The sequence below is a fragment of the Camarhynchus parvulus genome, chromosome 1A (assembly GCF_901933205.1).
Source record: "Camarhynchus parvulus chromosome 1A, STF_HiC, whole genome shotgun sequence".
NCBI lineage: Eukaryota > Metazoa > Chordata > Aves > Passeriformes > Thraupidae > Camarhynchus > Camarhynchus parvulus.
The window spans coordinates 4,815,484-4,829,471 of NC_044586.1; the positions used below are offsets into that span (position 1 = coordinate 4,815,484).

The following is a 13,988-nucleotide window of genomic DNA, read 5'->3' on the forward strand; positions in this document are numbered from 1 at the left end:
CCTCTCTCTCCATTGCCTTCCCCTATAGCTTTAGGATCCCATCTCTGGCAATCACAGATGCAGGGTTCAAAGCAGCAGCAACAGACTCATTATAGGGAAGCTTCCCACCCTGTTCATCCCATATAAAATCATTTTGACAGTGATTTTTGACAGAAAGTACAAAAAATGGGGCACCCTGTCTCTCCTCCCTACAATTAACAGTGACTTACCTAGTGGCAGGATTAGGTATAAAACATCAAATTTCTGTATGCTGTCAGAAATTATATGATTTATTTTTTAAATACAAAGGGCTATAATACATATAAAGCAGTAAAGGATTATTTATAATGAGAAAATAATCTGTCTTCTCATAGCAAATTGAGATGTTCTGCACAGCACTTTAAAAATTAGGGAGAATAAAACAGATTACATTGTCTGCTTGTCTAATGTATTTATAATTTTGGAAGAAATGTTTGGTCTTGAAATTCTAAATGGTGTTTCTAAAATGGTGCATTGTTCATCTGATGGTATCTTTATTTGTTTCTATTCTATTATGGAGCTATTTTTATGTTTCTTGTAGAATTGTATCAACTTGATGACCCAGAATTTGTTTGTGCATGGTGTTTATCATGGAAAATCTATGTAAATATATAAAGAATAGTCTACCTTCTGATATATTCTCACCAGAGTAATTTTCCTGCTTTGTACCTTTTTAATATCCTGGATTATCACTATTCTCACTTCCACTGTATGTCCCCATATGCTCATGAACGTATGTTTGATATAAACCAAATAATTCTATAATTATTGTTTGATGTCAAATAGTAATAATTCTATATAATTGTTTGATATAAACCAAATAATTCTATAATTCCTCCTGTCCCTCCCAGCTTTACAGTGTTGTATCTTTCTGAATTATCATGGCACTCAGGTGGGGTATTCCACCAGTGCTGATAATGTGATTAATAAATCCTCATTGTATTTAGAGCTGAGTGAACAATAGAAAAATGTGTAATTTACTAGAGAAGATAAAAGTTTGGCTTTAATGCCAAAGTATTCTGTCCTGCAGTAAGGCATGAGTGAGCCTAAAATACTGCTTTGGAGGCTCATGGTAGGGCCTTCCACATGAGGGTGAACTTCACCCACAGAGTGAAGAGTTATGAAGAAAATTATGAATAATTACAAAACATATAAATTTGAAGCTACTGCAGCCTACTTGTCAATCTTTTAGGAACAGGAAAGAAAGAAAGAAAAATCTGATTAATACATTATGCATCATGAGTTCCTCCTTAGCTCTGTGCTTTACACACAGACCCATGCACAAATTGCAGGAGACATATTCCAGGTAACACTTTTTCCAGGCAAAATTGTATTTTAATTGTGCTGCAGAGTGAAGGCAAATGTAACCAGTCCTACTGCTGATTGGCTCCATCATCCCATTTCTGCCAGGAGCTTTAGGAATTTATGAGTACTCCACCAGCTCAGGCTTTCTAAAGTTTTAATGATATTCTCTCAGTGTTTGCCTTTCTATTAGAGAATTCTCTTAGCTAGCTTATATAGGATTGGAGACATGTCTTGAAAAAACAATGACCTCTCCAGGATGCTATGTTGAAGCTCATGCTTTTATAGCTGTTGGTATGTTGCCCTGGGTGTATCTGATTACCCAGTGCCTGAAACAGCTACTGCTTTCCTGGGACTTGGGAATGGATGGATCCAGGAAAAACAATCCCCAGACCAGAGATCCCCACTATTTCTTTCTTGCTGGAAACTCTTGTTTCCCCTCTCTGGGAGGGAACATTCCCCTCTGGAAGGTTTTCTCCTCTTCTATGATCACACATCCAAACACTTTTTTCCCCCGTTTTGGAGCAGTTATAGGCTTGCTTTGGCCTCTCTCTCTGAGACTGTGAACCAATTTTCTGTCTCTGCCATCTGACCCTGAGATCCATCCATCCTGCCAGAGATCTGAGCCTCAGAAGCTTTAAGGACAAATCTTGCATGATGCACAAGTCCAAGTCTGTTGTTTTCTTTCTGCCTCTCAGCTCAGCCATCTTGACCATCTTCCAGTTTTTTACTTGTTTTTCTCATGTGCTGTGTTTTCTATCTCAAATTTGTCAGAAATTTCCTCTGGTGGGGGTGGGGGGAGTGTTACAGGGATTGTAGGGACACTTTCATGGCTGAGCAGGCAGAAAAAGAACTCTTTCACCACCTCAGTCAAGCTTTTTGTAAGGTGCTGGCTGGTGCCCACATGGGAAAGGGCAGACCTTGTGCTGCTTGGGGCAAGAGCTTGGATGGATTTGTTGCAAGAGCACTGGGTAAGTTTGGAGCTGATCTCTCCTACAAACTCCCCTCAGACTGAAAAAGCCCTCCCAAACCAAGCTGGTGTTTTGGAGGTACCTGGCTCAGCAAGCAGTGACTGTTTAATAGATATCACTGTGCCTTTATGCAGGGGGAGAGGGGAAAGAATGAAAAGGGAAAAGAGGAGATATTGGAAACTGGAAAAAGTCTGGTTTCTTCATAAAGTTGCTGCTTTGTGAGGACTCTTTGGAAGGGGAATAGGTGGCAACATCTTTTGCCTATAGCTGCTGGTATTGACACCGTCTCCCACTCGGGTCACTGTTGAGTCTGCTGGAGCTGGCATGGGCTCCTCACTCAAATGCTGTTTTGGCTGGAAGCCTTTCAGGCTCCTCTCTGTCATCAAAAAGCGTCAGAGGAGGTCACAAGGCTATCTGCTGTTTTGGTCTTTTGCAGAGAAATGTAAGAGCCTGAGCTCAGTTCACACTATTCCAGATTTCAGTTTAACACTTCATGTGGTATCAGGTGTCTCCAGCTGCCTGTGCCAGACTCCTCATCCCTCATGTTGGGGATAGATGTCCAGTCTGTACAGCCCTCCCCCACCCTGTTACAGACTTCAGAAGATGAGGACTGTTAATCTAGCACTCTCACTACCTAATTAGTGATAGAAAAAGTGAAAATACCCATACATGTTGTGCATCGAGCAGCAGCCCTCCTCCTGCCCCAAAGAAGCAATAAAGTACCTTGTGATTTTAAATATTCTGAGGAGTCTCACACATCTCAAGACCGAAATGCCCAGGGGTGACATGATCTTTGTCTCCACCAGGATGGTTTCCAGGATGCCTCCACACACGATGAAACAGTCGAAGCGGTTGAAGAGGGACACAAAGTAGGCCTGGAGCCCAAGGCTGTACATCTTCAGCAGCATCTCTGCCGTGAAAAGAGCTAGCAGCACCTTATTGGCAGTGTCTCATGGAAAGCAAAAAGAAACAGATTAAGGAAACTTAGTCAAAAGATCATCACAACTAATCATTGGGCCTTGCTTCTAAGAAAGCATTTTAAGGATCAGCCTTAAAAGTTAACTTTGTACAGCTTGGGTCAAAGAATGGGCGCAAAGAAAAGCGTGGGCATCTCATTCACAGAAATGTTTTAGCAAGAGGGTTGCAGCAGTTCTCATGTACTGCACATACAGCTGCAATGTATTACACAACCTCCAGTGGCAGGGACACGCCTTCCCTGCACAACCTGCCTTCACACTCGTCATCTGCAGAGGAGAGTGGGAATAGAAGAGCTGCTGTGCTACCTACTGTTGCTTAATTAAGCCTTTTCAGCTGCTCTCACCTCCAGAGAGAATTCAGCTGTTCTGCAGACAGAAGAACTTTACATATCACTCTTTATCACCTCCCTAATAATTAGAATTTATCATAAAGGCCATTTCAGGGGAAACCTTGGACAATGTGGAGTTCCCAGTAGCTATCCATAAACTGGGAATCCAGTTGCTGCAAATATAAATTTAGCATAATCTCCTGATTTCATTTACACCCAATGGAACACTGCTTTGGCTGGAAAGGAGGTTTCACATTTTTTTCTGTAACTTCTCCCACCACAGGCAGGTGAGTTAATTGTATTTTTTAGGATCCTCCACAGACACAGGACTGCTTGGAGCTGTGCATTCTCCTTTGACACTGTGTGGTTTAATGCATCAGCTCTTCTCTCAGCTCCCTTTTTTGACATCCTCCATAATAAACAGAACCACCAGCTCCTCCTCACCTTGGACCTCCGTGAGCCAGTCTGGCTGGTTGTAGTGCTCAGAGGCAATGGTGAGGGTGTTGAGAAACACGAGGAAGATCACCAGCCAATAGAAAACATTGGACTTGACAGCAGCACGGCACTTCCTTCTGCAGAATCGATTCCATCGGCGCCAGTAGCGACTTGAAAAATTGAAGAAGGGAAAGTTCTTTTCAGAGAGGGATCTTTAGGCTATTGCAGCTCCCTGTTAAGGGAGACTCTAGTCTTGATTTATTGTTCAAGAATGGTAGGGAGTAACTCAAGTTCACCCTGAGAAACACTCTCTCATCTGAGTCGACACTTGTGAACATCCCTCCTGTAGCTATAGGAATAAAGTTTGTCCTAAACCAATTTGCAAGAGCTTCAAGCAATACTTTTATCTGAGTAAGACATCCACTGCAGAAACCTCAAGAGATTTTTTAGCTCAGTTGCCACAAAAATAAATATTCTCCTTGTACTTGATTCTGGTGGCCTGCAACAGCACCTTGCTCAGCCTCAGGACAGTCAATAGAAAGATACTCCATCACATGGAGCTGAAAGATTAAGTTTTTGGAGAGGTAAGGTAAAATAAAATCCAAAGAACATTTCCAGCATTCAGCAACATTCAGGAGTAAACCCAATAGAAGGGCTAGTTCTGAAAAAAATCCCAAAGTTTAGGGGGCTTCAGCATCTCACCTTCATGCAAAGGTGACTAAGGGAACTAAGGGTACCATTTGCTAATCAAGGGAGTTCTTAAAGTTTGCCTTCCATGAACACATCCCCTTGTGTCACTGATTTCTCAGGGTAATTACTAACCACAGAAGATATTTAAAGCTAATTACACACCTCCTACTCTTCAGAATTTAACTTGCATAGCAACCAGTTTCCAGGCAACACTTGCCACTGTATAATAAATCTAATAGTTTTATATAGGTGCTACATACATATGTGTGTGTGTCTGAAGTGACACACACATACACCAAGTTACAGGAGAAAGAACTTTTCTTGCCTACTCTTGCCTTGTGTATAATTTTCAGTGGCAAACTATAGCCATGCTTGAGATCGGGGTTCTCATCCATAGGAACTAAAGCCAGACCATGTAAACACAATGTGATCAAGGATTTTGCAACAACATTTTAACAGGTGGTCCAATCTAGGATGTTTTACCTTTGCAATTTACTAAGGCACGCAGTCTATCACAAACAGATACACTGTGTGTTTTGCAGTGGATTTGGGACAAGAAATAATCTTCCCAACTTCCAAAGTGGGCACCACACTTAGACATTAAAGTTGTCATTAAACTATTTTCAACCTCACCTGCTTTTGTGTGTACTTGTGCACAAATGTGCACGCACATGACAATGTATGGTGTTCTCTGTGCTTTTCTTTCTCTCTTTACATGGGGATGTCACACATGTGCTTCCCAAGTTGACATTACTCATTGCTCCTTAGGTGAGCAGAAGGACTCAGTTACACACTTCTCCAGTTATTCTGAAAATTTATTTAGTATTTTATAAACCTGACTTTGAATTCAGGGTTATGGAGGCAGCTGAGATCCTGCCAAAGGGGTAGAAATGGACCTTAGCTACCAAGTTCCATGAGTCCAGTCAGTCTCTCCAGTGAAACCCCAGAAATAGCCATCTTAGGACTGCTTCACTTTTCCAAAAGCTCCGAGTCAACAGAAAACCAAACACCATCAGAGAAGATCCCCATGTCCCAGGCTGAACGGGAGAATTTCACAAGTAAGGTGCCAACTTCATCAGGTGAAATCTTTACAATCAACAAAGCAGAGAAGTTCAACAAAGAGAGCCTTGAGCTGACAGGGCTGATGTTGATGGATGTAGTAGAATTATGTGGTTGAACTGGGTTTTTATTTCTGATTTTGTATTTTATGGTTTGAGATACTTAGGTAGCATAGATAGGTACTTCAGTAGTCAGTAGTCCCTGTGCCTTATTTCAGTGTGAAGCTAAGAAAAAATTTGACTAAAATCTGACATATTTATCAGGATCTCTTAGAATCACCACTGCATCCCAGCAATGCTGGTGTAAACCACTTCAGAAAAGAGCAAAAATGGTAGAAAGGAGGAAAAGCAAAAGTCAGTTTTACTTACCTAAATTTTGACTTTGAGATCCGATGCCTGAAAGACAAGAATTGCCATTAGGGTCTCTGAAGCTGCCCCACACCTCCCAGGCTTTTGTGAAAACAGCAATAGAAAGAAACAAAGTTAAGCTCAATGTATTTTTTTAACCCATGCTGTTTTCTCTTCCATCTGTTGTAAGTCAATGTAGGCACTGGGCATGGCTAGAATTCCCCAATAACCAAATCTTGTGTTTTGGTGGGACTCATGAAGCAGAAGTCATGGTGGCATTCTACCACCTGTAGATATCAGTGAACTCTACAACTGCTACCAAATTTATTTCTGAAGTATGACTATTTTTTTTGGCACTATTTTTTTAATATTAAAATATGTATGACTTTATACAGACAGACTTGTTGCTTTCACACATCACCTGTCACTTCAGGAGGTATACACACATTATGAAATAAAAATGGTAAAAATAAAGCTTTTTTTCAGTAATTGAAGGAAACACAGTGCATGGCAAATATTTTCAAACTTAGATACTAACGCTTATTTGTCTTGGTTATTTATGTAAATCAGTTTGCATTCAAATGGGTCTGTACAATAATAGATTCTGTTGCTAGCAATGAAATTTTGAGAATTAAGTATTCCAGAAAATTTGGCCATATTCCCACTATAGATATATATATGTTTAAATATCTAATTCCATGCATTTGGATTTATTCACCTACATAATGTCATTAATCTTTTATGAAAAGTCACAGGCAAAGCTAGAAATAGGCCCCAGTCTTTAAACCACTACCTTGCTCTGCTTGACACGTGTCCTGTAAGGCCTTTGAACACTTTGGCTGTCTTTTGGTGAATGCATAATGGTGCACAGAGGGAAACAGATGTATATGGATACAATGCTGTGAGTCAGAGCTGACTTGTGGAGCTGCAAAATCTACCACCAATAGCAGCAGAAATCAAACTCTGGGGAATGACTATGGAAAAAGTGTTTCTGCTGGGTTGAAGCATTCCTTAAGGTTCCCTCTATGACAGGAAAGTGGGTCATTGTTGACAGCAGTCAGCAGAGGTCTTACTGCACTGCCCTAAAATTGGATTCACTGTTAGTAGAGAGGGGAAAATGTAATTCTCCAAGCATCTAACACTTCTTACTGTAGCAGCCCTAACAATGGTCCTGTCCCTGCTTGAGGACATCAGTTACTGACAAGTAATCAGTGATAGGTCAGGTTCCTTATCTGCAAGAGGTTTTAGTCAGGGGAACGTTTCACCAGCGGATGGGCTGAGCCAAAAAAGAGAAAAGGCCTTTTGCAGCAAATACCTAAATACATAATTCCTGCTGTGTCACAGGCAGCCTGTCTAGGCCACACACTGGGCAGCAGGGAGAGTACAGACATGTGCAAGACTCTTGAGGAAGAAGAAAAAATGCACTGGCAGAGCAGAATGCTAAATTGTGCTGCAGAGACAAAGCAAGCTCTGACAAGGATGCCAAGTGAAGCACCTACAAAACACATCCTTAATGTTAAAGCTATTCCTGCTTCTCACTGAGAATCCTGGCTTGATGATCTCTACCTACGAACTGTAATGGAGATTTACAGGCAACAGGAAAGAGGGCTTGAAGAGGGGAAGTGAAAAGGTGCAAAAATCACAACGAAGCAGAAAGCTGAGCACTGGAAAGGAGGTGGTGAGGATTTTGATAGGAATAGTTTGGCAAGGACAGGGGGAGAGAGAGCAAGAGAGAAAAAGAGAGAGAGATGGAAGGGGATGGACAGGGAATGTGAAATCCTCTGGTGACCTCTCTGGTTAATGGTTCCTCAGTGAGGGAGCACTGGAATCTTTTATTTATTTAAGCAAAAGAGATGCAGCAGGTGTAGTACTCATCATGCATGTGATAATTATATCTTTGGAGCATTATGAGCAGCAGCCAAGTGCATTCAGTGCTCCCACAGGTTACCTACAGCCTTCATCCCCCTCCCTCCACCTTGCCTTACTGCTGTGGCAGAAGGCTTTATCACATGTGGGTGTGCTATATATATGGAAGAGGACAAGGAAGGAGGATTAGATTTATATTTAGAGGTAGAATCAGAGAGTGAAATGGAATTTTGGAAATAAACTGTATAATAACTGTTTCTGAAAACATTATGCATGAATCTGAAACACGTTTTTCAAATGACTCTTATGATTAAATTCTTTTTAAGAACTTGGGTTACCAATGTCACATAAAAATGCTTTTATGGCATCACTAGGGGCTGTCAAATAGTCTGGAAATTGTGCCACAGTGTCTGTGACATTCCTAGCTGGCACTTAATAGGTTCAGAGTGGGCCAGATTTTCTGCTGAGTTTAAACATGGATCTGTTGCATCTCTGGTGTCCTGGGAGGTTTATGTCATTTATGGGAGAAAGAGGGTCACTCCAATTCTGTCCAACTCTGGAATGCCTTGAGAAACTCTTGTTTAAAATGATGGTATAGGAGCATAATGAAAACCACTTCAGATCACTACTGAGAGCTTTTATCACAGGAGCCATGTAACTCAGCTTGTCTTTTAGAAAAACAAACACCAAAATCAGATCTCTGTTTGACCAGCTATCTTTGAAATTCTCTAGAACTCCTCCAACCTTACATTGTTATGTACAGCACACAGATAAGATGGTGAAATTTAAAAGTTTTTATCAACATAAACTCTGGATAATCAGCATAACTCAAATGAAATGAGATATCCCACATTCTGAGAGATAAAGCCTTCATTTCCCTGTTCATGGTGCACACCAGAGAAGGCATTTGTGAAAGATGTGGCAGTTTTGTGTAACAGGGATTGAGGGCTCTGTGGAATTGTACACACAACAGACAATTCTAGCATTCACACAACATTCCAGTTCTGGAAAAATCTTGTAGGTCACCAGGCATGACACAAAGGCCACATCACAGTTGTTTTCTGGGTGTGGACATTATCAAACATGACCATTATCTAACTCTCTGGTCACAACTACTTTTATATTGTATGATCCCAACTTAGAGGCAACCACATCTTCATAAGGGCTCATAAAAGCCTTTGGATACCAGGAAAAGCTATCAGAAAAGCAGTAACACAGAAAGGGACTCTACTAAGCTTCTAGGTTATATACAACTTTGGAGAACATCCAAAGATCTTCTCTGGCCATATCTTACAGATTTTAGTACTGTGAGAAGGCAGTCCTGGTGTGACATGGATTCTGCTTTGGGGCAACGTGGTGAATTTGTGCAGTAACTGGTAAGGTGGCATGATAAGAATCTACAGAATAGCCTTAAAATTGGATCTAACATAAAACTGAGTTGGTTTGCTATTCAACAGCCTTTTTTACAGGCTGAGACAACAGGCCAGCATCTAAGCATTCAGTAAAAAATCTTGCTCTCCCTGTGGCAAGTCACAGAAAGGCCTGTCAAAGAATGTGAGGCAGGAAGAAAATTCCTCTTCCATAAGGGCATGCTACTGTCCTTTAGACACACACCTAGAGCTGGCTGTGAATATCAAAAGCACCTTGCTTGCAAGAAGTTGGAGAGCAGTATCTGAGATTACACATAAGGTTGATGCTGTGAGTTTTCCTGCTGAAGTCAGCAGTGGTTTCAGAGCTTTTGGCAGACTTTTCTCCCCACTGTTCCTGATGTGATGGGAACTTTGGTACCATCTCATCACAAGGAGCCCATCTTCTCGTAAGGTGAAAACCAGTGACAACTACAGCAAACCTGCAAGAAAACTTTTACCTTTGCCACTGGCTCCTATGCTGATTGTTGCAAGAACTGCACAGGAATTAATTTCCATGCCAGAAAAGCACCAAGGGAAAAATCACTGACCATTCAGCTGCCAGGGAAACCTTCCATTGCTCATAAAACTTTCAGGACACACTGTTTTCAGTTGGAAAGCCAGTGTAGGTTGTTAGTTTTTGTTTATCCTGTTTTATTGTTTGAACTGTCTTTGGTGGAAAAGCAATTGAACTGTCCCCCATATGTATGGAAATCCTGGCTAAGGCAAAAATGCCAAGTGGGCTATTGTTTCAATGAAAGCAGATAATTTTAAGCTCTCTTTCCCTTTGAGCTCAAGTGCTTCACTTTTCTATTGAGGCTCTATGGAGCATTAGCTTCCACAAAGGAATTTTTTTGAGCTAATGCATATGTATAAAAGCAATCTCTATTGTAGCACTCCAGATCTGTATGGTTGTATTAGAAAATTAACATCCTGCTTGTATTGGAAGATTCTGTATGCTGACACCCTGCACAGAACAGATTACTCCTGATTATGAGCAATAGGCCTGTCCTCAGGAATCTGAGTCCTGCACAGCAGCAACCCCAGAGGCTCAGGGAAATTACTCACTATTGGGAAGCTCTGGGTTTAGGAATACCCTGCAAACAGAGCCCCACTGCTCCTGGGTCTGGATTTGTCCCACTGATGCCTGCTGCAAAATGTTTCTTTGTACTCTGTACCAACAGGCTATGAAAGCTGTGACATATCAAAATAAGAAAAGTTCCACTCCCAAATGCTGTCCTTGAGGATAAAAGCTGTTGTGCTCCTACTGCAGGGCAGATGTCAGCCCAGTACAAGGCAATACCATGACAGGAATAATATACTGTGGAAGTTGTGGGATGCTTTTCAACGTCCTGTGGAAGCCTGCAAAACCATTTTCAAATTCAGATGCCTGATAAAGTGCCACAGCACTCCCATTGCCAGCAGAATTACACCAGAAATCATTAGTAATTAAATTTGTTGGGTTTTGTTTTGTTATAGTTCTAAAATTCTTAGATTAGTTCTAAAATTCTTGGAGTCCTCCTGAAACTCCTGCTGTTTTTAAGGCTGGCATTACTCCAGACAGGACAGGTGATAGAGGCAGTTTCTGTAGTGTGGAACTAGAGAAATAAAAGCTTCTTTGAGACAATTTATCAGTAGGCAATAGTTTGTGTTTGAGAGGTACTCTCCTGATCTCACATAGCATATGTCTCTGTGGAGCTGAGAAAGGCTGTCAGAGAAGGTCTCCTTTTCCAAAAGCCACATTTGAGCCTGGCTTCTCAAGCAGATCTTTCTGTCAGTCACAGACCCAGCCTTTCAAAACTCTACAGATTTTAAAAGAACAAAAAGAATAGTGAGTAATTCTAAGTTGCCTTCAATGAAAAAGCATTTTTTTTTTCAGTCTCCTGGGCATCTTTTTCCTTTTATCATGAGTGCATTTTGATTGCAAGCTCAGCCTGTAACTGTAGTGGTGGTGCTGGGGTGTCAGGCAGCTGGATGTCAATAAATAAAGAAATATATTGCCTTTGACTTGAAAGCTCCACATTGCCTCAGTCATGTCTGCCCAGAGCAGCCTCTGCCCTCTGGGAGAGTGTGTTTATAGTAAAGCAATGGGGATTCACAGCCACAGGGTGAGTTTAGAATGTTGATAAAGACACTGAGGCTCATCTGCAACAGGTGGAACTCAACAATTGAACAAAAAAAACTTGGCTAACCATTCCAACTGCAGCAGGAGAGAGTAGGTGACTGCTCAAAAGTCCAGGCCTAATCTTCAACTAGAGCAAATCAGGATGACATAACTGTATGCTAGTATATTATTAATGCTAGTTCTCAAAATCTAGTGCTTGATGAGGAACTTTTTTTAAAAGCTCAACTGACTTCCCACATGAATTTTCACTGTTCTTGAACACTGGGCCAAATTCTGGTTCTTAGTCAGGTTCCAATAAAAGAATACACTCATTCAAAGAAATCCTTCTTACATTTTGTATGTTCCAGAAGGAATATTGACCTATGGGGGGTTTGAATGGGGATTCAGTAAAAAGAAGAGCACTTAGTATTCCTTGAAACAATGACAGCTGGTTTCTTTGTCTGCCTAAGTGTGTGATACAGTAATAAAGAAACCAGAAGGGATTCTAAGCCTCAGAATCAGAGGCAGGTCTGAGTTGGTCCATAACTAAGGAATTTGCAGATCCACAAGTTTGAAACCAACATTTTACAAAGGCAGGCAGCATTGGCAAAATTTGTATCTCACTCCAGAATTTCATAATCAGTGATACAGCCATTCATTTTCATGGAGGAAGGAGCCTATCCATCTCTTAGAGATGAAAAGCAATCTGAGGGAGGCCTTGAGGATCCTCAACTGTCCTTGGGGAAGGACTAAGCAAACCCTCCTCAATAACAGATTTGGATTTGCCTACTATACATCACCCATTTCCACATGAAGTTAAAAGTGGCAAGGAAACTGTTTATCTCTCTGAATCTTACATGTCCTGCTCTGCTGAAACTCTGGGCCCTGTTTTAACATTTCAAACATGAGAAGAAAAAATGAAACTGTTTTCCTGTAATTTTACTATGTCTTTTCCCCTAAAATATATTGGACTTAGCCAAATCAGGCTTCTCCTAATGCCAAATCAGGGTACTGCCATTCTCCCGTGAGCACTCTGGGCTATTTTAAGTAAATGCCATTCTAAGCCACGATTACGTTTAGAGTTGGGTTTAACTTCAGCCCTCCTGGCCACATTCCAGCTAAGATAATTATGTTCTGGTTGCCAAAATTCCCAATGCAGTTTCTGCACAAAACAAGTTATCCCTCATACAACCCCTTAAACACTTGTGCCTGTTGTTTTTAAACACCTGTCACATTCTACCCTGAAGGTGGCTGAACTCTAATGCTGTGAAAACAATCCCTGCATTTACAGTTCATAAAGTGCTTTAGGATCCTTTGGGATTAAGAACATTAAATGAATGCAAGCTGTAATATTAAAAATACATGAAACCTTAGAGTAACTGCTGCCATTCTTCTTGGCACTGTGTCCACACGTATGAGGGACTTTACTACTCTGACATATTCTGAAGAAGCAACACGGCAAAGCAAAACCATCCAGGAGGTTCCTGGAAAGCAGCAATGACAGCTTTCTGACACAGGCTGTGGAGGTTCCCACAAGGAATGATGTGCTGCTCCACCTCATCCTAACAAACAGGGAAGATGGAGATGTGAAGGTTTGGGTCAGCTTTGGCTGCCACTCTGGACCGGATGAGCCAGGGTGGTCCCTTCCAACCTGACCCATTCTGTGCACCATGGCTGCAGAATAAAGAGGGTTCTCCAGAATGGATCCAGCTGATGCTTCCTGTACAGTGCCAAGAGCACAAGCAGCTTGGTGGGGTGCTAAAGAAAGGGCTAAACCGCCCCAGTGCTGTGAAAACATCTAGCCTGGTTCCTGCAGGAAAGGGTTCATAATCTAAACTAAAAGACTCAGCAGGTTCCCAACAGCAGGCAGGTGGAGGAAAATGATCACAAATAACTTCTCTGGGGGCTTGTAAGTCACTGACTAACCCTTGAAGGCAAGCAGAGATTGAAATTACAATATATTCCACATGCCACATCTTATAATGCACATCACAGAATAACACAGAACTGACTAAGATGGAAAAGATCTTTGAGATTACCAAGTCCAACCTAAGACCTAACCTACCCTGTCACTCAGCCAGACCATGGCACTGAGTGCCCCATCCAGTCTTTACTGAAACACCTCCAGGGACAGTGACTCCATCAGCTCCCTGCAGCCCACTCCAATGTTCAATCACTCTTTTGTGAAGAACTTCTTCCCAATGTCCAGACTAAACCTCCCCTGGCACAGCTTAAGGCTGTGTCATTCCATCCTATTGCTGTTGCCTTGGAGAAGAGCCTGATCCCACCTGGTTCCTCCCTCCTTTCAGGTACCTGTGGAGTGACAGGGCCTCCCCTGAGCCTCCTCCTCTCCAGGCTGCTCCTTGCAGGCTGCTCTCAGCTGCTCCTTGCAGGACTTGTGTTCCAGACCCCTCACCAGCCTTGCTGCCCTTCAACATCCCTCCTGAGCTGGAGGGCCCAGGACTGGGCAGAGCACTTGAGGTG

At 41.9% G+C, this 13,988-nt stretch overlaps 1 protein-coding gene across 1 annotated transcript in view; it reads right to left on the reverse strand.

Annotated features, from left to right (window-relative positions):
- The window catches only part of CACNA1C (calcium voltage-gated channel subunit alpha1 C), a 458,666-nt gene that overhangs the window by 104,291 nt on the left and 340,387 nt on the right, over nucleotides 1-13,988 (reverse strand). Inside the window, exons 11-13 of the mRNA XM_030959315.1 lie at nucleotides 6,150-6,176; nucleotides 4,042-4,202; nucleotides 3,015-3,240 (exon numbers count right to left, since the gene is read on the reverse strand). Of these exons, the coding sequence (XP_030815175.1) occupies nucleotides 3,015-3,240; nucleotides 4,042-4,202; nucleotides 6,150-6,176 (414 nt within the window). The remainder of the gene's footprint in view (nucleotides 1-3,014; nucleotides 3,241-4,041; nucleotides 4,203-6,149; nucleotides 6,177-13,988) is intronic.